This window comes from Acipenser ruthenus, chromosome 13, assembly GCF_902713425.1.
Source record: "Acipenser ruthenus chromosome 13, fAciRut3.2 maternal haplotype, whole genome shotgun sequence".
Taxonomy (NCBI): Eukaryota; Metazoa; Chordata; class Actinopteri; order Acipenseriformes; family Acipenseridae; genus Acipenser; species Acipenser ruthenus.
This window is the reverse complement of record NC_081201.1, coordinates 23,127,719-23,151,165: the sequence shown is the minus strand read 5'-3', so window position 1 is coordinate 23,151,165 and position 23,447 is coordinate 23,127,719. Positions and strand designations below refer to the sequence as shown.

The 23,447-nt window shown below is 38.0% G+C and overlaps 1 protein-coding gene across 4 annotated transcripts in view; it reads right to left on the bottom strand.

Annotated features, from left to right (window-relative positions):
• The window catches only part of LOC117418559 (tolloid-like protein 2), a 90,042-nt gene that overhangs the window by 12,754 nt on the left and 53,841 nt on the right, over positions 1-23,447 (bottom strand). For all 4 annotated transcript variants that reach the window (XM_059035758.1, XM_034031729.3, XM_059035756.1 and 1 more), the window contains 12 exons: positions 20,536-20,653; positions 19,048-19,226; positions 18,419-18,524; positions 15,456-15,580; positions 9,311-9,426; positions 8,664-8,766; positions 7,034-7,150; positions 6,150-6,295; positions 5,032-5,227; positions 4,791-4,916; positions 3,979-4,139; positions 3,109-3,289 (listed from right to left, as the gene is read on the bottom strand). In XM_059035758.1, coding sequence (XP_058891741.1) covers positions 3,109-3,289; positions 3,979-4,139; positions 4,791-4,916; positions 5,032-5,227; positions 6,150-6,295; positions 7,034-7,150; positions 8,664-8,766; positions 9,311-9,426; positions 15,456-15,580; positions 18,419-18,524; positions 19,048-19,226; positions 20,536-20,653 — 1,674 coding nt within the window. The remainder of the gene's footprint in view (positions 1-3,108; positions 3,290-3,978; positions 4,140-4,790; positions 4,917-5,031; positions 5,228-6,149; positions 6,296-7,033; positions 7,151-8,663; positions 8,767-9,310; positions 9,427-15,455; positions 15,581-18,418; positions 18,525-19,047; positions 19,227-20,535; positions 20,654-23,447) is intronic.

The following is a 23,447-nucleotide window of genomic DNA, read 5'->3' as shown; positions in this document are numbered from 1 at the left end:
TTGACTGTGTTGTTTCATGTGACCTACTGTAGTACATTCTGTTGATGCAGAAGTGAAGCATTTAAATATCTGTAAGGATTAATCAATACATTTTCTTCACCAATAGCTTAGAAGAAAACACCATTTAAAAAATCAAATACACACTTACCATAATGTGTGTAACTTTTAGATGAGAGAAATCTAAGAGACAGTATTTAAGATCTGTTGGGGAATATATATTGGGTTACTGGGATTATTTTGATTGTTTTAATCAATCGGGACAGAGAAACGAACAGATCAGTTAGTAGAATGTGGAGATCTGAACTTCATATCCTTGGTATGTATTCAAGGAATAACCCCCGCCCTTACATATGCTGCTGTTGCTGGTTTTGTTTCAACTGTCTGCAGTTATAGGTATAAAAAGGGGGAGTTGTTATTTGAATAACTGAGTTTCCATTAATTTATGCAGTTTCTTTCTACAGGTTATGAGCCATGTGAAAAATATGTTAAGTAATCATTTCATTCTAATACCATACAGTGTTCTGTAATGCTGGTCTTCAAACACCCATTCATCTGCAGTTACTGTAAGGTAGTCCCAAGCATGTCATTTAGATTGTATCCTAACAAACCATTTTAACTGTTGGTACAATCGGAATTATGCTGAGCAAAAATGGGTTTGAGCCAAGAATCTGTGAATGGAAACACAGATTATATGTAGTGACTTTGGGCCAACCTGAAGGAACCCATGCAAGCTGAACCCAAGGATACTGCACATGTTGAGCAGGGTGCTTCCTACCACCGCTTCTTTACCACTCAACACAAAATCACTACAAATGATAAATCATAATAGTATTACTATGTTTTATTCATATAGCACTTTCCAAGTATACATCACAATGTGCATAATGATACGATAATAAAAGAAACACCCTAGTTTAAAACACAACAGATTTCCGTGCAGCATAAAATAAAAGGAAAAGATCCATAAAACATAAAACACAAAAATCAAAGACTTCTCGTTGAAACGCTTATCTAATTTTATACAGCAATCTTCCAGCACACTATAAAAACTTATAAAAGAGTAAACAGGTTGGTTTTTAGATGGGATTTAAAACTATTAACAGCTTAGGAATTTTGTTTTGCAAGACATTTTCTTTAATCCAGGGCATAGCTTTAGGTGGAACAAACCTGCCGCCCATGGACTAGGAAAAAAAATTGCCATTTCAATGAACTAAACACGTAATGTGCTGTAAAGCATATGCAAGGTATTACAATGCATCTGGAAGTATAGTGTGATATAAATTCCCAAAAGAATGCAGTCGTCTTCAGATCTCTAACTCTAACATATAACATTTAGAGTGCCCAGTTATTTTCTCCCCAATTTAGAATGTCCAATTATGCTCTCTCAATGCAGCAATTCTCCACAACAGCGCAGGAGAACTGAAGGCCAGTGGGCGTCCTCTGATCCCATGACCAAACCAACTGCTTCTTTACACCTAGGAGCTTGAGAACAGATGTCAGTGAACTACACAAAGGCCAGCTCTGCAGGAGAAACAGTCCTTGCCAGTTTTGCCTTCCTAGACCGGAGACTTCACCCAGCAGGAAACCTGCAAGCTCCTGACTCTATGACTCACCTTGAACACCATACGGCTGTGCCTTTACCAGGTGAGCCATTCAGAGATCCAATAATATTAATTTATTTCCTGTTTATTATCCCATGATACTATATGTGTTTTAATCATCAAGTCACCAGCATTTTAGAGTCTGTAATACAGCCAGTATTAAATTGACCACTTGGGTAATATCTTCCTCCCTTATAAAGTGAGTCTGTTAAAAGTTTTGCAATGGGAAATCTCAGACAAACTTACTGTTTCAAGGGTGAAGACACTCATGGTGCCCTTGTGCATCCTCAGTGGTCATTCTTATGCTGGCCTGGTGAATAAAATGCCAAATGCCAAGCTGTTTGGTTTCAATGTCCCCTACAGTTAGCTGATTGAAAAGTTTCCAGAAAGTTGCCTGGTGTTACATGGTGTTAACATGACGATGCTTATTAGCTAAACTCTCACTGCAACTTGAAGAAGTAGTTTTGCTGTTAAGATTTAAGATACTTGTAAGTGTTTTTGTCTAATCTTTAACCTGTAGATTATTAAAATCACAACAGAAATAATAGACTTAATAAAAACAATACAGAGTTGATACCTACTTAGTACAGTCATACTGTACATATGTATGCAGTAAAACAAGGTAAACAAAAACAAGCAAGGCTGCAGTTCTAATGCTTAGGGCAAAACAATAAAATACAGGCATGTCAAAGTACTGTACTCTTGTCTGCAGCTTCGCTGATGCAGTCATCTCTTTTAACAGATCACTGGGTATGGGCAGGTATTGTGTCTTAAGCTATCCACAACAGGATATCTGTGTAGGGTGTATGTATACTGTAGTAATAATAATTGCCACCATTTTCCATATTCTGAACTTTCTCTTCATAAACACGGGTATTTATTACTGCTGGCTAATTGCACCGAAGACACAATGAAACAGATCTTGATAAGTATCAAATGAGTTTAAATGAGCACAGACATTTGTAATAATGGTTATAAAAGCATGCAAATACCTTATTAAAATAGGGGCATGTACTGTATGCCACAAAACTGTTGATAACTTAAACAATGTAAGCCTGTATTTTTCTCAATGGGCAACTTTCAGGTAAATTGGCCACTCCATAGTAAATGAATTACTTAGGCAATCTGCCCACACTGGAAAGTCTCTAGTTCTTAAAAAACACTTAACACTTGAAACTGAAACCATAATGCGTTTGCACATGCTGTATAAGGAAGAATAACATTTATTCGATTTTTGCCAGTTCAATTAAAGAAACATGAATATCAGGCCTTTCTTTTTCAGTCCCTTTGCTCCGAGGGACTCGTATGCTCAGCGTCAGTCTGCAATGCATGCATTCAAAAGATATTTTAACAGAATACAGTTACAACTGACGCACTTGTGAGGTAACAGAGAGCTTGTCTCACCACACCAAAGGGATGAGCACTGCATGTTAGAATGCTAACAGTTGATTATTTTAAAATGCTAAAGTTCTGGAATAATCCTTGGCAACAACTAATATTCACATACCAGAAAAAAAGTGGGCCTTGAAGCCTTTCTTAGACACAGTGTTGTCCGACTTGAACTCTACTCTCATGTTGTTGAACTGAGAGGTAATGACTTCGGGCTTTTCTGAGCCACAGAATTTGCCATGTAGTCTTGAATCAGGAGACAGCCCACTGCGCACCTCCACAAAGTCGTACTTGCAAACCTAAAAATACATCGGAAGACAACATATTAATCATTCTATGTCACATGACCCTCTTTGAATAAACTTGTGCAAAACTGAGCAACTCTTGTCTGTGTGGAATGTAAAACTTATTATTTACGCTCCAGAAATGCCCCTTGGTAGTGAAAATATTGCATTTCTGATCCATATCTTGAGTAAACTAAAACCAGCAGTAACCCATGAGATTTCAGAAATTGTTTAACTTGCCTATGGATGTTATTGGACTACAGTGAAATGTTTAACCATGTTCAAAGATCTGCATATCAAATATAAAAGGTAACATGTAGTATTTATACAGGAGTGTCCAGTGTATGGTTATTTATTCAAAATGTAATCAAAACATATTTTCTAGATTTACATAATTATTACACACATGTAGTCTCATCCACATTAATGTAGTGCATCATAAAGAAAGCAATAGCATGCTAATGGAGGGCTGCTCACCATGGCTTTTTGAAGGGATACTAAAAGTGTAATCCTAAAGTGGAAATACTTAGGAAATGAAACAGACTCTAACACTGTGACCCATATTTTAACAAAGAAATCTATTTTCTAGAAGAACTAGGATGGAACATTTATTACTTATTTACTCCTCGGCAACTTGATATATTTTGGTAAATTCACTTTGCTACACATTAAAGCATAAAGTTTCTGAATACAGCACTGCTTACATCATTGCCTTCCAGTTCGAAGATCTCAAACTGCAAGGAGATCCTGTACTGGGCAGGAGCCACTACTTGCCACACACAGTTTTTATTTGTTGGATATTCCTTTGGCCACCCAGGGCTTGTAATGGTGCCATTTAGTTTGGTGATGAAGCCACCACATGCAGCTGTAAAGCAGAGGGAAATGGATAAACATGTCAATAACTTTATCTAGAAAAATGTATCACATTAAAACATTCCTATAACAAATACTCAATGGACAACCTGAAAGAGGTCTAATACAAAGGTTTCATGAGAGTACCAAAGACAGACGACCCCTCTGTTAATGAAATCTTTAATACCGGGTTAACTGTATTCATCTATTCACTTGTTTACATACATCTCTAGAGGTCATTGGTGTTAGCTCTGCCCAGTCCTCCAAGGTTCCAAGGCTGAGAATGTGTTTACTTTGCAAGAGCAGGGTGCTGTACTGTATTATAATTTTCATGTTTAAACTGTTTCCAAAAAGCAGTGCAACACAACAATGTTTTTTCTTTTTACGTTGTCAGACAATTTTCCCTTTAATGTTAGTTTATATTATGGATTTTTACACCTTTAAAGGTGGCAGCCTTAAAAATGATAAATAGCTAGAAGTTACAAGGGAAAAAAAAACATTAAAAAAGGCAAGAGAATGGTCACCAAGAATCATTCTGTCTCTGTCACAGTGGCCCATTGGGCCAGCTTACTAACCTCTCGCTCCTGGGGACTATGAGGAGAAGCTTTCAGGCATGCTTGTTAATGCAATATTGGTGGCAGTGAGTGATTGAATTTCCACATACCTTCACAGCTCCGCTTATTGGGAGCAAGCTCGTACCCAGGGTCACAGGCACACTTGTAGCTGCCGAGAGTGTTCACACAGCGCTGCTCACACCCGCCATTGTCTGGCCTTGAGCACTCATCAACCTCTAGAATGAAAAAAAAAAAAATTATAAAATGGCAAATTGTTGTCTGACACAGTAGCTTTAAATGACAATTTTCACTTTGTAAATGTGATCCCAATGATAAACAAAAATAACATACCTTTGAAGAAGTTGGCTGCAAAGCCAGCTTTGTTAATAGAGCCGTCAGACACAAACTTTATCCATAGTTTGTTGGAGGTGGACTTGACATCGTCTGGCTTCACATACCCGCAGTAGTGTCCGATCAAAGGACTGTCATCAGCTTCTCCATCACGGATCTCCAGATAGTCATAAGTACAGCTGTCATGTCTCTCAATCTGCAACAGAAGCAAAGTTACACATGCACTCAAAAGCCTTTTAGTTGCTATTGCATACTTTAGTCTAGGGTGTTTAATCACAACCTGCTGTCGTCTAAACATGTATTGCAAGTCTGAAGCCAACAATGGAGATGTGATCAGTATCTTGTGTGCATACATTTAAGCAAAGGCATAACTTATTCTTGGTCTGAGCAGAAACAAAAATGACTCATCCATGGACTAAAGGTTTCTGAAGATCCCATCAAAACTGATTGAAATTCTTAAAAATCATGATGGTACAAATTGAAGACAGAGGTTACGCTGATATAGTCCTTAGTCAATAGGTTTCAACTTTATAAGTGTAACCTTATTATTTATAAATAAGGTATGCAACTCGGACAGCTGTGGGTTCAATCACAGTTAATGCCTTCCTATTCTGCTGCAGTGTGCAGGGCTTTACATAGTCACTGAACAATAGTAACAAAAACAAAAGAAACTGACTAAAACAAACTGTAACCATAAAGAGACAACATACATTCACCAGCTACAGTGCATGCCACTCTGTCATAAGCTTAGGGTCACTGGTGCAAAACACAACATAAATAAGTAGTTTAGAGAAACATTAACACAATTAGCCAGATTTAAAAAATGCCTTTCCAGCAAAATGCACTTTACAGTATATCATTTTTTGTGAAAGGAAAACAAACCCGGTAATGTTACATGACCAGTGATGCACAACTTTCTCAAATTGCCCTCCAGAATTGCTCGTTACTAGTTTTAACTTATCGGTACTTTCATGCGGTATCTGACCTAGAATCTCTGACCGAAGAAGAGATGATCAAATCTCCGGCACACTGAGGTTGATAACGGCAGACTTAAGTGCACTAGTGTAGCTGTTAACACAAGCCAACAAAAATGACAGGATCATTGGACTGGGTATTACCTCAAATGCTTGGAATGCGAGTCCCACATGAAACCCCTCTGATACAGTTATTTTCCAGATGCACTCCTTTGAAGGGCGGTAGTCATCTGGATAGTTCGGGGACTGGATCTGCCCAACATCCTTTTTGATTTCCCCTCCGCAAATAGCTTGATCATAAAGGAGACACACTCGCTTTTACACCCACTTCCTTCAAGCACATACAATCAGGGGGGGATCACTGACACAGACAGACGCACTGACAGACAAACAGTGCTTTTTACTGTTTTCAGGTCTTAATGTCCATAAAATAGGTGATCTTTGTGGATCTATCCCGCCCTGATAGCATCAAATCATTATTTCAAATAATAACTGAATGCAGTAATTTTTGGCACCTGTATTGCTATGAAAAATATTTCAGAAACATCTTAAAAAATCCACTAGATGGCAGGGTCAGTTTATTTTCTTCTTTCCTATCTACAGTGCAATGCAACCATAAAGGATAAAGCAAATATTCAGCAGGAATAAAGCAACTTAAAGTATAAAAATAGCTACTCAGAAGAATAATGTTCCTCTCTGATGCTAATTAGATTCTTGTTAGTTAGGGTCATGATTTAAAAAACGTTCACCCTTAACCACTGATCGTATCTGTTCCTCCATCTGTTTTTTTTTCAACTTTTATCTTACACTCCTTGCCTCCTATTCAAATTCAAATTCAAATTCAAAATTCAAATTCAAAAAAACTTTATTGTCCATTAAATAGAACATAAAATGGAAATTTGTCTTCAGCTTACACCATGGCTCAGTACAAAAGAAACATATAACAATGTACACACAGCATCAATAAATAACAATCAATCATTTTGTCTATAATCCGACAAACAGAGACTACACCCTGCCATGCCTACCTTCGTACACTGCGAGGAACCCCTTGCCTAGAATGTTGCTGCTGCTGCGGAACTCAATCCAGAGCCTGCTGTCAGTAGAGAGGATTGGTTCTGGAACTTTATCTCCACAGAATCTGCCTAGAGGGACAAAATCGCTGCTATCATCTCTCTACATGGCTGAGTACACTGTTATATATATATATATATATATATATATATATATATATATATATATATATATATATATATATACAGTGTACATTTTCCAACAGGAAAGACATACACCCTGAGAGACAAGGACAGGGTCAATGCATCAAAAGCCTTGACAGAGTGGCCAAGAAGGGAAAGGGCAACTTAAGCATAGGTGAGTGGTAAATTGTGTTGCATGCAGAAATATAAGGACAGAGACCTGAAAATGAAATATTGACATTTCCACCACTTCTAACAACACGTTTTCTTTTCCAGGCTCACTTAAAATGCCAAATATACGCGGACAGAAGTAACAGGACAGGAGAGTATCCTCGATTGCAAATAAATATTTTTGTTTAATTGTATTAGGTGTGTAATCGCTTCACTTAGAAGATTCACCTGACACTCACTGCATTCAGCTCTGTGCTGTGCCTCAGCCAATGGCAGGCACAAAATGGAACTTGCAGGAAATGTAGATAAGAGGCTAGGCTACAATCTATCAACAACTGGCAAAAATCCAAGGTTACGCGATTTGACCTGGGTGAGGTCAAAGGTCACAGATTCACACAACTTTTTTATCTTGTCTTTCACATCAAGAATGAATATATAGTCCTATTTGAGGGCTTTAAAACGACACCAACACCAGCTTTCTATGTCAATTATGGAGGAAGTTATGACCATGTAAAGGTAGGGTGGGCGTCCAAATCAGATCAAGCTTTGATGACCTGTATCTCGTGAATGGGAGGTCACTCAGGCCTACAATTCACAGTGTAACCATTTATTTCAAAGACAATAATATGTGCAAAAGTTATGGAATGACCCTATTTTTAAAGTGGCTTTAGCTCACAACACCATTTCATAATTCTTCCCTGTCATGCACTTTCATTCACTGCATACTGGTATTACTATTAACTATTTTAAGTACTGTAGCTTTCAATATTTTGTTTCTTTTTCTTTTTTGGAATGCACTAACCCATTCCCACATCCCTCAGATCACTAAGAGTATGACGAGTCTGCACACTCATAGTTTTTAAAAGCTCTAATCCTTTTATCTTCCCTTTTTTGACATCAGTAATGGTAAATGCCTGTTCCAGTAATCTTTTACCTGATTACCTCACTGTGCCCATTACAGTACCTGAATTCAAACATGAACTAATGCGCCCTATCTTCTTTTATTTGAGGGATTTATCATTTAATTGAACAAGTTGATTTTGTGTTTAGTCTGTACTTGGAGGTGGTGCAGAGCAGAATGTGATGTTCGTGGCTCAGCACACTCCCCTTTCTTCAACCAATGCCCCCTGCTTTTCAAGATAAAACAGTTAACTATACATAAAGATACATCCAAGATACTTAAATCGTGTCTTCTTCTGAAAAGCTCAGAAAACTGTTGTATAATACAATAGAAATATTACAAATCTGTTGTGCTGCGTACCAGGAATAACTGGGCAACATTAACCCTTACCCAGTAATGGGGCTTTTCTCCAGTATCCATCCCGTACTTCTATGTAATCATACCAGCAAAGACGGCTTTTGAATAAGTCCATTGTGGTGAAGTTTAAAATAACCTGAAACACAGACAATATGTATAGATTTTGTTCTTTTTCATGCTATATATTTTGAATAGTGTACACAGTAGTGTACTATACATAGAGTACACAGCTCCTAAAGTGATTGGAGCTAATGAAAGTAACGTAAAATCTTACCTGCTGTGCACTTCCATTCGTTATATAGGTCTCTAATGTTTTAAAAGAAACATGTTATAATACACAAGTTCTTTTTAAAATATGATATCTGGCATTACATCTGTTTGGAAGCCGTGGTTTAGGATAGTGTTGTACTTGGAGGGTGACATTTTCCCCACACCTTCAATGGCTTCATTCCTGTCATTAACTAACCAGCTGCTTCCCTTTTGACTTACATGCTTTCAGCCAGTAACAAGCTTCCAAGGAAGTACAAGTGTTATAGATTTCCTGACACGAAAACAGAGCCTTTTTGTTAATCTAATGAAGTACCAGATATCATGTTTTAAAATGGATAGGATTTCATTCAAAACTGCACGTTTGAGTCCTATGTAGCTAAAGGGAGTGCAAAACACGAAACAAGTCCTACCTTCTCCCCCGGAGTAACAGAGATCCTCCAAACGCAGTGTGAATATGAAGGGTAGCCTTTCGGAAATCCGGGGGCTGAGAAGTTCCCTGTCGTATCCTGAAGCGTTTCTCCACATGCTAGAAACCAAATGAGATGACACTTCAGACTGTAACACTACACACTGTATTGAACAGATTCTTTGTGCTCCCTTAAACAGGAAACCTATCCTCAGACTTCAGACATATAATTCGAAAGTTACCAGCAAGAAATGTAGCAGCCACACCCAGCACAATGCATTATGTTAAACAACGAATGTGCTGTTTAAACTGTATCTGTACTTTTGAGTTGCCTATTCTTTGTGTTCATCAGCAACAAGGTGTGTACTGTAGAAAACATACTGTACTCTAATGTGCAAAAGAACTGGCCAAAGCTTGCTTGGTTACACAATGCTCTGGGGATGAACCTCACTATCTTAATTCTTAGTCGCTATTGCTGGAAACTAAACATGATTTAATAACAATTTTTCATAAGCTCACAGACACTGTCCCTTTCCTCAAGCACAACCTTTATGAAAACAAGCAAATCAACGTATTAAAGAGGTGTTACAGAAAAAAAGAAAACAAAGGTCTATTACACTGAAATGTTCCTGTTGTGTGTTTCTTTATAATGGGGCTCCCATACTAAAGAGAATTAAATGTACTCTTAAAATAATGACGCAGCTGTAAAGGTAAACTAATCCACTTATAATTGTGAAAACATTGTTTTTTACTTAGAAAACATGTGCTCCAAAGCTGTTTCTATTGCTGGCTTTGGAAATGTGCTTCTCAGCAGAGCTATTGTATGTGTAGGTGAATGTATATATCACAAGTTAAATAGTTAACTTCTGATACATTATAATAAAAGTATTTAACACATTGATATGTGTCATTTAATTTATTAGTTTTCTTTTATCCCACAGTTTTGTTAACTCCTACTGCCTGCCCAATGGCTGGCTCTCAATCAAGTTATTATTATTATTTATTTCTTAGCAGACGCCCTTATCCAGGGCGACTTACAATTGTTACAACATATCACATTATTTCACATTATACAGATATCACATTATTTTTACATACAATTACCCATTTATACAGTTGGGTTTTTTACTGGAGCAATCTAGGTAAAGTACCTTGCTCAAGGGTACAACAGCAGTGTCCCCCACTGGGGATTGAACCCACAACCCTCCGGTCAAGAGTCCAGAGCCCTAACCACTACTCCACACTGCTCCACACTTAAAGCCCAATGAGGAATTAAAGAGTAAGTAGCAGGGTTCCAAAAAATATAGCGTTCCACATCCCCACGTGTTGCTACAACTGTTTAAATAACTAACCTGTAATTTCTTTTCATTTAACATCCTGACAACTGTTTACACTAAAACTTAAACTGTTTAAAAGCTCTTTTCAAAATGGCCGCTCTACTGCACTAGGGTTTGAGATCTGTTCTCTAATCACTGCAGGATGAGCAATTTAAAAATAAAATAAAAAAACATAACAAGTGCTCTGGCTTTTCTGTTCCATACCACATTATGGATCGTTATTGCTGTGTTACCTGTTTGACAATGTGGGCAATAATCCTTACACTATCAGTGCACTAGAGCGGCCATTTTGAAAAGAGCTTTGAAACAGTTTAAAGTTTTAGTTGTCAGGATGTTCACAATGAAAAGAAAAATGACAGTTACGTTATTTTAACATTTGTAGCCACACGTGTGGATGTATACCGTTATGTTTTTCAAAACCCAGCTACTTACTCTTTAAGGTGGTATAATTTATTAAAGTAATAGTTACTGGAATAAATGTCTTTTTCACTTTAGATCAACTTGTACTATCGTACACCATATTGGACCATTTTTTTAAAATGATTTATTGCTGGCAGTATATTTAAAAAAAGGCAAACAGAGATATGAAAACCAAAAAGGGTATCAAATATGTGTTGCGTTCTTTATTTTTGCTACAGGAGTTCTAACCATACAATCAGCTATGCTTGCTATCCTAGTCACCCACCCCTTACTATCACCACATTGAACTGTCCTGGATAGAATGAGAGGCAGTGTGGATCAGCTCCTGATAATACCACGGTGGTTACCATCACACTGCGGCTAATATCAATCACATGAATCACAAACTTCATCTGGGGAAATGAAAGCATAAGAGTTGAAAGTGTACATGTAATAAGGTGCTGTACATTGCTGAAGTGTTTCAATACAGAAATGAGCACAATATAAACACAGAACCTGCAATGTGTATATTTGTAGCTTTCTTATGTTTAATTAATAACTGACTGAGTTTCATTTGGATTTCAAATTGAGTTCTAGCCTAAGTGCATTGCACTCTTTAGTACACTTGTGCTGTTAAGATACTAGGGTCAGGATCTGAACACTGATGACGTTAAAGTTGTTTTCTAATGTAACCGTGCTTTTATTTTGTATTTTACTGTATTTATTCATATAGATTTTATTTAATTATCATTCATTTAATTTTTCACCCCAAAAGGACCTTCATGCTGCTATTTTTAAAGTGGTTTCTATGGTAACACGTAAAAGCTGCAGCTCTTTCAATGGATCGTCAAAATCAAACATGTGGCTTCTTTTATCATGCAGATTCTGCATTGTTCTGACCCTGCATTTGTGAATCAGTGCTGCAGAGTCCTGCAAGACCCACTAGTCCTCTATGAACAGTCATCTGGGTGCTTTTCAAGACGGACGCTTTCGGAAGAGGGATTGTGCTGGAACCCTGAACCTGCCTTAAACTCTGCCAGGCTGTGGTCCAATAGCAACTTCAATCAATATATTTAAGTATGGAGCTGATGAAGGCATTAGCTGAAACATTTATCTTCTTGACTTTTTTATATGTGAAGATATTGGAAAAGACTTTGTCTGTCACTGAAATTACTTTTTTCTTTCAGCATTTCTAAATTAAACTTGTTTTTATTACCTCAGAAACAATGTGGCTAATATTTTTAAAGTAATATACAAAAAATGACAGCTTTTTATATTGCACAAAAGAAAGCAAAATAATAAAACCAGCTGTAACTTCATAAGGAGAGAACACAATAAAATAGCTTATTAAAATGGGCCTCTTTGAATATGTAACCTGATAAAGAATGGCTAACAAGTCAAATAAAAACGGCACCTCATTTTGTGTATCGTAGCCATCTAAATCGCTACAAGTCCAATGTCAGAGTTCATATCAAGGTGAAGAGTTCAACTTTGTGTCAATGCACGCCAAGCACTGCACTTAAAATATAACTACTGGCAGGATATGCACCAGACATCTCCTCTCTAAACAGAACATAAGGAGCATGATAAATCAGGGTCTATTGTGTTCAGTATAATAACCATTAAGAGTGCATGAGCAGAAACAGAAGGAAGTTCTCCCTACCAAAGTATTTACAGATATCAGTTTCCAAAGTGCATTCTTTGAAACATATGTAAAAGCATATGTGAAATACAATGGAAAGCATAATCAATTCAACACACAAACATTTCTAATAAAACTGGTCACATGCTATTGCCAAGTGCCACTTCTTGACAAATCAGTCGTGTTAGTTTTAAACTTTTAATTGACTTTCAAACTGGAAAAGATGCATGTGACTTCATGTTGACAGTAGTTTAATTGACAAATCAGATTTACAGTTGAATTGGAAAAAGAATGAATTCAAAATTGAAAAGAAGCCATCGTAGAAATAGTTTAAGTAAAGGACAAACAACTGTAAGTGTTGCAAATGTGAAGCGCTGAATCGATACTTGTAGCCAATTGATGCTACCCACAAAATGGAACAACACATGTTGATATGTGATAGTTGAACAGATTTAAACAATCTGGATGCAGGGAGGAATGCAGATTGCCCATCGCGTGCTCAATCCTACTGAAACCCCAGGATGAATATGTGGCTGTTTTCCTCAATCAGGTGATCACCAGTCTCATTTGCAATTGTGCAAGTCTATATAGAAAAAGTTGTTCAGTGTGCCTTCTACTCCACAGAAAGTCAATGGAACATTTCAGTTTATTACACCATATTGAACTATTTACAGCATGATTTATTGAACTTGACTTGTTCACTTGGATGGAAATGGGTGAGCCTGTATCATGGCGTGCTGTGTATACACTTCACCCATATCGAATCTCCGGGGGCAGTCTGCGTGTTCACAGTTGCAATGCAAACAACATTAATTATACCTGTCTTATATTTTGTTGCAATATCAGGTTAGATTACAGCACACATTAGTTGAAACAACAGATAACTGAAAGCTTCTAGCTATGAGCTGTCAGAAACCGTAAAAGAAAATCAGCATTAAAATATCTGATCTCACTTCTGGACTCGAACCAAATGACAGCATGCCTGTATTATGAAGACAAGGGCTTCAACTTTTCGTGCTATTTTTTTTTGTGTCCCAAAAACGTAATAAATCATTCCCTACTTAAAACTGACTCAGCTTCTTAAATCTGTTAATCATTCTCCAAATGGACCAAAAGAAGAGGTTTCATGTCTAAGTTGCTTATAGCGAATCAAGAGGACTTGTTGCGATCTAGTCCTGCTAGTCTTTTTAGATTCTCTATTAAAAATAAGCACGATTGGTCCTCATTGGACAAAATACTTGCATCCAACACACAGCAGTGTTTACCTCTGCCCTCTCAGTCAGGCACAAGTTAATGCAGCTGATCAGAAAAGGCGATTGAAGTTATCACACTTCAAGCAACTGAAACTTGCAATTAACAGGTTTCATGATGTTTCATTCAGTACGTTTACACTATTATTTTGAAGTGGATTTCTACAAACGAGTAAAATAACTGTGTTAAATATTCGTGTCAAAGAGAAAAACAACGGAAGTTTGTTTGTCTTTTTCTGTCAAACACTACACTGAATCTCTGTTGGGTATGGGTTTAAATATAATGTGCACAGACACAGCTTGTGAATGCAATCCAGGACAACAACATTAAAATCAACTGGAACTTGATGTCTGTATTTATGTTTGAACTGACACTTTCTTAATGCAGTCTGTGCTGTACCTTGTTTCCCAGTGAAGAAAAGCCCATTTAGACTTCCATTAGCACACGTGTTTCCGTTTTAAAACACGATTCTGTTTCTACTTTAGGCTAAAGGAACCTCTCCGTTTTTATGCTGTTTAGACTTGCACTTCCTGGGTCATTTCACCTCGGCGGTGTCAAGGCATGTTACTGTCTGAAAGCAGGTCAGTCAATAGTGGAGGCAGTTGGTTGGTCAATGACAGGACAGAAGCCATTAAAAAAGAGGAAATGACTAAGCAAGGGAAACACTAACCGAAAGAATGGCTTGCAGAGATTTATTTAAATCAGGTGTAGTCCCACATATCACGTTTTAAAACACAAAATACAAGTTTACATAACGTGTTTCTTTCAAACAGGACATTTGAGACACAAATGCAAGTACACAACCTGAAGGAGTTATGAAATTGCTTTGTTAGCTACGGTTACTTTAAAGCATAACGTGAACTGACTACATAAAGAGAACAGACTCCTGAAGAACAATGAAGCCGCGCTGGAGACCGTGACTCATGGACAAGAAGCATGGTCACCTGAAACCTTTGCAAATGAATAATGAAAAAGTGCTATTGTAATAATACACTGCACGGGGCTCCCAAGTGGCGCATCTGGTAAAGGCACTCTGTGTGGAGTGCAGGATGCGCGCTATAGCCTGGTGGTCGCCGGTTCGAATCCAGGCTATTCCACTGCCGACCGTGGACGAGAGCTCCCAAGGTGCAGGGCACAATTGGCCGAGCGTCGCCCGGTGGGGAGGGCTTAGGTCGGCCAGGGTGTCCTCAGCTCACCGCGCACCAGCGACCCCTGTGGACTGACCGGGCACCTGCGGGCTTGCCTGTAAGCTGCCCAGAGCTGCGTTGTTCTCCGACGCTGCAGCTCTGAGGTGGCTGCATGGTGGGCCTACAGAGTGAAAAGAAGTGGTCGGCTGACGGCACACACTTTGGAGAACTGTGTGTTTGTCTTCGCCGCTCCCGAGTCAGCGCGGGGGTGGTAGCGGTAAGCTGAGCCTAAAATAATTGGCTATTTCAAATTGGGAGAATCGGGGTAAAAATCAATTGTTGACTACTTAAAAAAAAAATAAAGTAATAATACACTGCACAATGTTCTCTCACCTGGGCACTTATACAGTTTCCTTGCTTGAGCGATGTCCCCTTGACTAAGACGGATTCGCTGCCCGATGGGAGATCTCAAGCCGTTATCATCTCTTCGCGGAAGAATGGTGTCCAGAAAAACACCCCTGTAAGCAGATAACAGCCGGAACCCATCAATAGGACAAAAAATCCCACGCAACTGTAATGAAGAAAACGTATCTTTTATATTCGTTACAAAGAAACAAGTGAATATGTTGTTTTATTCTATGTGTGGATTACATTTAAAAAAAATAGAAGCAAAGTATGTAAATTTACCTTAAAGTGAACAAAAATACATAAATGATACAAATGGGACTGCATAGGATTCGATACCCATGGAAAAAATAAGAAAGCAGCAATAGACAAGTTCATTTTTACAAATATATCCTATGATAGTTCCATTAAAGGTAAAAAAAAATACACACAGTAAATATTATATTTGGGTCGTTACTTGTTGGCAAAATCCCCACCTATTGCAACTTTCATTCTATAATTTTAGCAAACACATTCCCAGTCTGGTCTTTGCCCTGTGAGTTTTTAGATGGTGGAATTTCTCACCAGGCAGGATCGTGGTTTTACAATGGTAACTACAAAAGCAACAGTTAGAAAGTTTTTTTCTTCCCCTAGATTTTTGTATTGACAGTAGCAGAAAACTTTTTACAGACGATGTCCGTGACGGCCACCCTTTCTGCGGGTGCTGTCTGATGGGATCGGGGTGACATCCTTGATACACCCGATCTTCATACCAGAACGAGCCAGGGCTCGGAGTGCAGACTGCGCACCAGGTCTGGGGGGGTCTTAGTTCTGTTGCCTCCAGTTGCGCGCAGCATCTCTGAGCCACATCCTGAGCTGCCAACATAGCAGCGTAGGACAGGACTCATCTCTGTCGGCTTTCACCTTCATACCACCAGTCACCCGGCAGATTGTTTCCTTGACAGACAGGTCAGTGACACGGATGAAGGTATCATTAAAGGAGGCGAAGATGTGGCAAGTTCCGACAACATTCTCGCCCTCAGCAACCTGAGGTCCCAGGCTGATCACCTGTTCTTCCTAGTAGTATTATTACAGCACCCACTCGGTATATCGCGGGTGCTATACATCGAGGGCCGCGATATAGCGAGAGACCCATAGAAAAACAAATAGGCTCACAAATACTGTACAAACACTCCCTCGTTTTATTGGGGGCATCAGGGTCCGGTATAAATCCTATACACAACCTGCTTTTTCTCATTATTCGTATAAAAAGCAGCATACCATCTCCAATTAATTTAATGAGTCTTCCTCTCCTTTCTCAAATGCACAAACTCACTGCATTGAGAATCCATTCCCAATATAGGAGGCTTGTAGCTAGGGAGCTGACGTCATTGCCCTGTGACTTTTGCTAGTGCATTACTGCCACAAGTGAACACCTTGTTGGCTAAAATAAAAACCGCTTTAGCAAGTAGATATTTAATTTGCTTTGTGTTATTGTGCAATGCGTGTGTATATGACAACAGTACGATATGAATACTTTGTTTTCAATTGTTTTGTATATTGCTGTTTGTGATGTGCAGTACAAAATAAAACAAACAGTAATTCTAAGTGTCTATGTATATTGCAGCTAAGGCATGTGCAGTTAGACAGTAAAAATGGGGAGCCAACTCCAGGACCGCGATATATCCAAATCTGCAGTATAGAGAGGGGCGATACAACAAGGAGTGGGTGTATTATTATTATTATTATAAACCATAAGACCGAATGCTGCAAAGTTTAGATGGATTAAACCCCAATCTTTTTTTTTATTCACTTAATTATGTGCCGCACAACTGATTCAGCATCAACATGAAAAGAAATGTCTCCTACCCTCCGTAAGTTTGTCTCCAATCAATTTCTAACTGGTCTCTGTGTAGCACTTACAATATTGACCAGGGTTCATTTTATCAACTCCTTTTTTAATTAAAAATCTTCGAGTCTCCTCTAACCAAACATGTAACATGTATTAACAGTGTATCTAGCTAGGTGGGGCCATGTGCTCAGTGGGGTGCCACAGCGTTCTGTGCTTGGACCCTTACTGTTTCTCATCTACATCAATGACTTAGACTGGGGGATACTTAACAAGCTTGCCAAATTTGCAGACGACACAAAGCTTGGGGGAGTGGCAGACAGGCTTACAACCACCCAGGAAATCCAAAAAGATTTAGACCACATACAGAACTGGAAAGAGGACACAGTTGGCAATTAAATGGAAATAGACTTAGGACACTTCTACACAGAGAGTGGTGAGGGTATGGAATAGGTTGTTTAGTTATATTGTTGATGCTGAATCCCTGGGATTCTTTAAGACCCAACTTGACAAAGTTTGGAGATCAATCAACTACAGTGTGTATATTTCTTATACAGTATTTCATAATTATCCAGAAGCAAATGTACAATTATTCAATATTCACTTCCATGGTAATTTAGGACTGAGTGAAGGGGATGAGGACTAATCTAACCAGAGAAGTAATCTCGTTACCTGTTGTCAGACAGCTGACTTTAACACCAGCACATCGAATAAGCAACCAAACTTAGTGATATTTGTATTTTAATATACAGTATCGGCACAAATGATGGCAACAACAAATGATTTACAGCAAGACTAGAGTTATGGATTGTAAAGACTACTTTCTCACTAAATATCTTGGTATCCCTGAATACATAATTGTCTCCTCTTTAAAAAAATATGCTTAGGATTTTAATGAGCAATCTGTCTCACAAGTTCAGGGGTACCCTAAATATGATTCATTTACTAACAATGCTGATTCATCCACATCAAATCATTAAATTGAAATAAATGGCCCCTCTCAAGAGATTATATTTTCCTGCTCCCATATTAGTAAATATAAATGCTAAGACAACAGCAAGGGAAAATGTAGCTATTTACAAACATCGTAGAGAACCAAAGAGACATAACCTTAGACTCCAACCTTGAGAAGGTGTTCCGGGCATAGTGCATTATACTGTCAAAGTCGTAGGTCTCTCCCAGAGAATTCACTTCACCAGGCTCCATCTTCAGGAAGTTGTACTCCTGCCCTGTGATACGATTCTCAGTTAATGACCTGCTGAGGGGTTAGCAGCACAGGAGTCAAAATACCAGCATTCATTTAAAGGGTCTAGCTGGGAATCAGCTGTATGCAAGACTGCATCAGACACAATATACCTTTTGCCCCTTCCAGGTTTTAATTATTGAGTGTGTTTTATTTTAGGGGCAATTCAATCACATTTGTAAATGCCCTTGGACCTGTGGTTTGTTCTTTTCAGGGGTATTTGGGTCATTCTACACTAACTGGAACTTAACATTAATGCACATAAACACATAATTAGAAACCTGACTGAACTACATTTATATAGCTTTGCCAAACTGCCTTGATTTAGTTCTCAATAGACAGCAGCCAACATCTGAAAACCACCACATAATTCACTACACATGAACTACGTTAGAAAGGGTACGATAATAACAGCCATACAATTATCAGCCCACATCATTCATACATAATATTTAAAACCGCTCAGTTTTGTTTATTTATGTACAAAGGAAGCGATACAAAAGCATTACCTGGCTGTATGTTTTCCCGGATGATTGTGACGTGGCTGTCACGGTCTGGTCGAGTGTGTTCATGCCAGAACCCAACCACGTGGCCGAGCTCGTGGACGACAATGCCAAATTTGTCACAGTTCTTGCCTATAGAAATGGCCTGGGGACCTCCACCACGCCTTCCCACATAGGAACAGCACCTAAAAGCAGCAGAAAGCAGTTGAGGTTAAAAGCAATGAAAGCTCAAATCCTCTAAACACATTGCCACACTACACACAGAATAGGCTCAATTACAAAACGTGCAGGTGTGATCAATTACGGCGGGTGACAATACAAGTATTTTAAACAAGGGTAATGCTTTTTTTCTGCAAAAATGAAAAATAATTTATTTTAAGAAATGAGAGACAGGTTTACACAAATCCACTGTATTAAGCCATACCATATTGCTGCAAGATTTTTTAAAATATATATATACAGTTACTTACACACATACACTTATTAAGCAATACCAACATATAAATTCGACATTAATAATTTTGCCAAACAATAGAAGAACCCTCTGGATATTGTTTATTACAATCTCATTTCTTGATCACAGACGCACAAATTTTCATTGCAAAAAATATTCTTTAAAAAAACTTGTTATTGGGAACATTTGTGATCATTTTAAATACTTCATAATATGGTAATGAGGTAAAACTAATGAAAAAGACATTTTGTCAAAGTACCTGTCCACTAATAGATCCTTAAAGAAGCCTGTGACCAGCTACCACACTTATTAGCCTTAACCAGTGCAATAAATTCCAATAAAGACATGTGCACTGTGCAGTTTATCTTGTTTTTTATTTCTATATCTTCCAGGAAAATTGCTGAGCTCTGTTATTAGTAGGAACCAACAAATCTGTTTAAAAGTGTGAAATACATTAAACTAAACTGCGTTGCAAGTAAAATATTTAGCTGTAGATTTAACATCATGTAATCAAATAAATGACTGCAAAAGTCTACCAGCAGCCATAACAGTTGTACAGTATTTTATGTTAGATTTTCGAAATATCACATTTTTAAATTTGTCAGTTTTTCGTTAAGTATATGGTAAACTACAAAGCAGCATGTAATTCAATATGTTAACAAAACATTTTTCAGCAAGCTTCATTTGACTTTATGAAGCAAAAATAGTTCATTTTATAGGGTGATGCAACATGTTTAGCCATAGCTGTACAGTATGTGAGTCTGTATTAGAAATGCACAATTACCATATGCCGATTCCATCAGCTTTTTGCAGATACAATCGCTTAACAAGTGGGATCAGCAGATGGAACTTATTATTTTGTAATGGACACCAAAAGGAAATGACATTTTCCCACTTTGAACTGACTGTAGACAATGCATTGGGAAATGTACAGCATTCCTGTTCTATGGCTAACATCTTGGCTGTTATTCTGTTGTCTGAGGAGCTCAGAACATGCGTTTGTTTTGCTGTGCAGTGCACAGCATGCAGAATTCACCCACCCGCATGGCCGATAGGTGAACACAATGAAACTCTCTTCATCTGTTCTCTCTACGAAGGTGACACATGTGTATTTCTCCCAGTGTCTCATGGCCTGCTTAAATATGGCTCTTTGGGTACCTGGATTAAGAACAAACAGGGGGAAAAAAACATTATGAACTTTACAATTTAAGAAGCTAAAGCTGTTCTGCTGACAATCCCATTCTGGATTTAGAGAATAAGAACATTTCCAAACGAGAGAAGGCCATTCAGCCCATCTCTGCTCATCCAGTTCCTAGTAGCTGATTGATCTCAGAACTTTGTCAAGTTGACTCTTAAAGAATTCCAGTGATGCAGCACCAACAGCATGACTAGGTAACCCATTCCATACCCTCAACACTTGTAAAGAACAGTGTAAAGAACTGCCTTCTACCCTTTGTTCAAAGTCTGTCTCCATTTGTTTTCCTTTGGCCCTGGTTTCTGTACTGCACTTAAAGTTTGGTTAGATTGGTTAAGAAAAGGAATGATTTTAAAGACTTATCCCCCCTAATTCTTCTTTGTTCCAGGCTAAATAGATTCAGTTTGTTCAGCCTATCTTCATAGCTCATTCCTTTAAGCCCTGGTTGCTCTTTGTTGGACTCTCTCCAGGGCCTCAATATTCCTTTGGTGCTGTGGGGAGCAGAATTGTACACAGTACTCTTAAGTGCAATCTCACCAGTGCATTATATAATCTCATCACCATAACCTCCTTGGAGTTGTACTCTCCGCTTTTGGCTATATACCCAAGTATTCTGTTTGCCTTCCCCACACTGTTACATGTAAGTTACTGAAATACTTGTTCTGAACGCTTATCTGTACACATACAGTATGTTTGTTACTAGCTGTTGCAAGTTTAGTCGATGGGTGATGAGTGTGACAGATACATGACCACTATGAGTACTGTGGACGCAGGTGTCTCCATTATAATATATATTCTAGTCACAAGGTCTCTTGCAGTATACCGGGGTACTGTATAAGCCACTGAGGATTTTCAGACCTAACACTACGAGTGTTTCACCACATAAGGACTTACTTAAATGTTAAAAAAAAATAAAAAAAATAATAATACAATATAGATTAAAATCTATAGAGAATGTAATAATAATAATAATAATAATAATAATAATAATAATAATAATAATAATAATATGTTTATTTTTATATACCACCTTTCATAGTGGACCACCATCACAAAGCACTTTACAGAGGTAGGCGCTGATGAGACCAGCTCAAAAAAGCAAAACTCCGGACATCTTCACATGAACTAGAGTTTTCTTTGTAAAACAGCTGCACAGCAAGTTTGGTTTCCCACTCTAGTGGTCTCCTTGGACACTTCCCTGAGCAGTCGGATTTCTTTTCATCAAGTCCCCTACTTCCAGCTGACCAGACCATAGTTTGATGAATGAGATCTTCCCTGGTTCCATCTTAACTACTCTCTAATTTTGGTTAATATTGCCTCCCCTTTATTTCTGTATTTGTTTTAGATGTGGAGGTTCAATCCAGACAGAGTGGGTTTATGGTTTAGGCTCTGGAGAGTCATGCTCCACTTTCTTTTATCACTCTTGCAAACGCTGGAGGCCAGATAACTGTATCAGAAGCTTAAAAGCTTGTATAACTTTGTATCATGTCAGGGCATCTCCAGGTATTTTACAAAGCAGGATGCAAAAGGATTTAAATAACATTATTTAAAATGTGCTGGTCCTGAAGTGACCTCATCTCATTTCCACAACAGTGTATCACACAAGCTTAAAGAGTAGACATTTCGGATATTAAACAGAATCTTGCAATCAGGCATCCTAACATGCCACTAAAATTACATTTTCACTGTTCATTGCTGTATGTATTTTTGTACAGCAATAGCAGTTACCCTGTCTTTCAGTGAAATCCAATACAAATTGTAGTAATGCTAAACATGTCATACTGTACTAGATACTGCACTTCATTCATTACTGATGCTCGCCTTCTAACACATTCCATTTAGATTCATTATTACAGCTTCATCATTTAATCTAGTTTTTTCTTTATTACATTTAATGTAAAGTACAGTTCACTGTGTTATATATCACTACACCACTGTAGAGAAACTTTACTAGTAAAATGCGTTGCGCAAAGCAGTACACCACACAGGGGTCTGCAATAATAATACTAGTAACTGCAGGTCTCTCAATGTGATTGCAGGTAATTCTCCAATACATAATGAAGATTCAGTACAACTTCTATTGCTCATGATGAATTCAATTAAGGTTGATCTTTCAAACTCTCCCGTACATTACTCTCACAAAACCCCTTACTTTACAGGGTAAACATAGCAGACACTCAAAAGCTAAACGCGAATTAGCATAGTCGGTTTGGGGTTTTGAACTTTTACTTCAAAAATTCCATATATAACCCTTCTGCATTTTTCGAAATATGATCATAGCAATTACATGTGGCTACATGGATGTATTATTTTTCACTCGTTATAACCGCGCTCAATCACAACAATAACTTAATCAGTTGTCGTTGGATAGTCTCATGAAGGTAAAACTGCTGCAGCTCAGTTCAGCTCAGTTCATGCAAGGTGTTCTGGCTTTACATGGTTGAAACAACAATTCAATTGCCAATAACTAACTTCCCCTGGCTTTTTACTGTTTTACTGTTGAATAAGATTTTCTGTAGTCTTCTAGGAAGCTTGTTTATCTTGTGACCGCCGTACTGCGTTACCTCTCACTATATACTCTCAACATACAGCTTTGATGTTTCCATGAAGTGTAAAGATGTAATGTAATGAAAATAATAAATCAACAGCCATGCAAAACATTTAAGTGACAGCAATATTAATTCATGCCTATCCTGCTTAATCTGCAAGGTTTAAGAAACACCAGTTTTCCTACGCAAACAGTGTTTATCAGTGTGT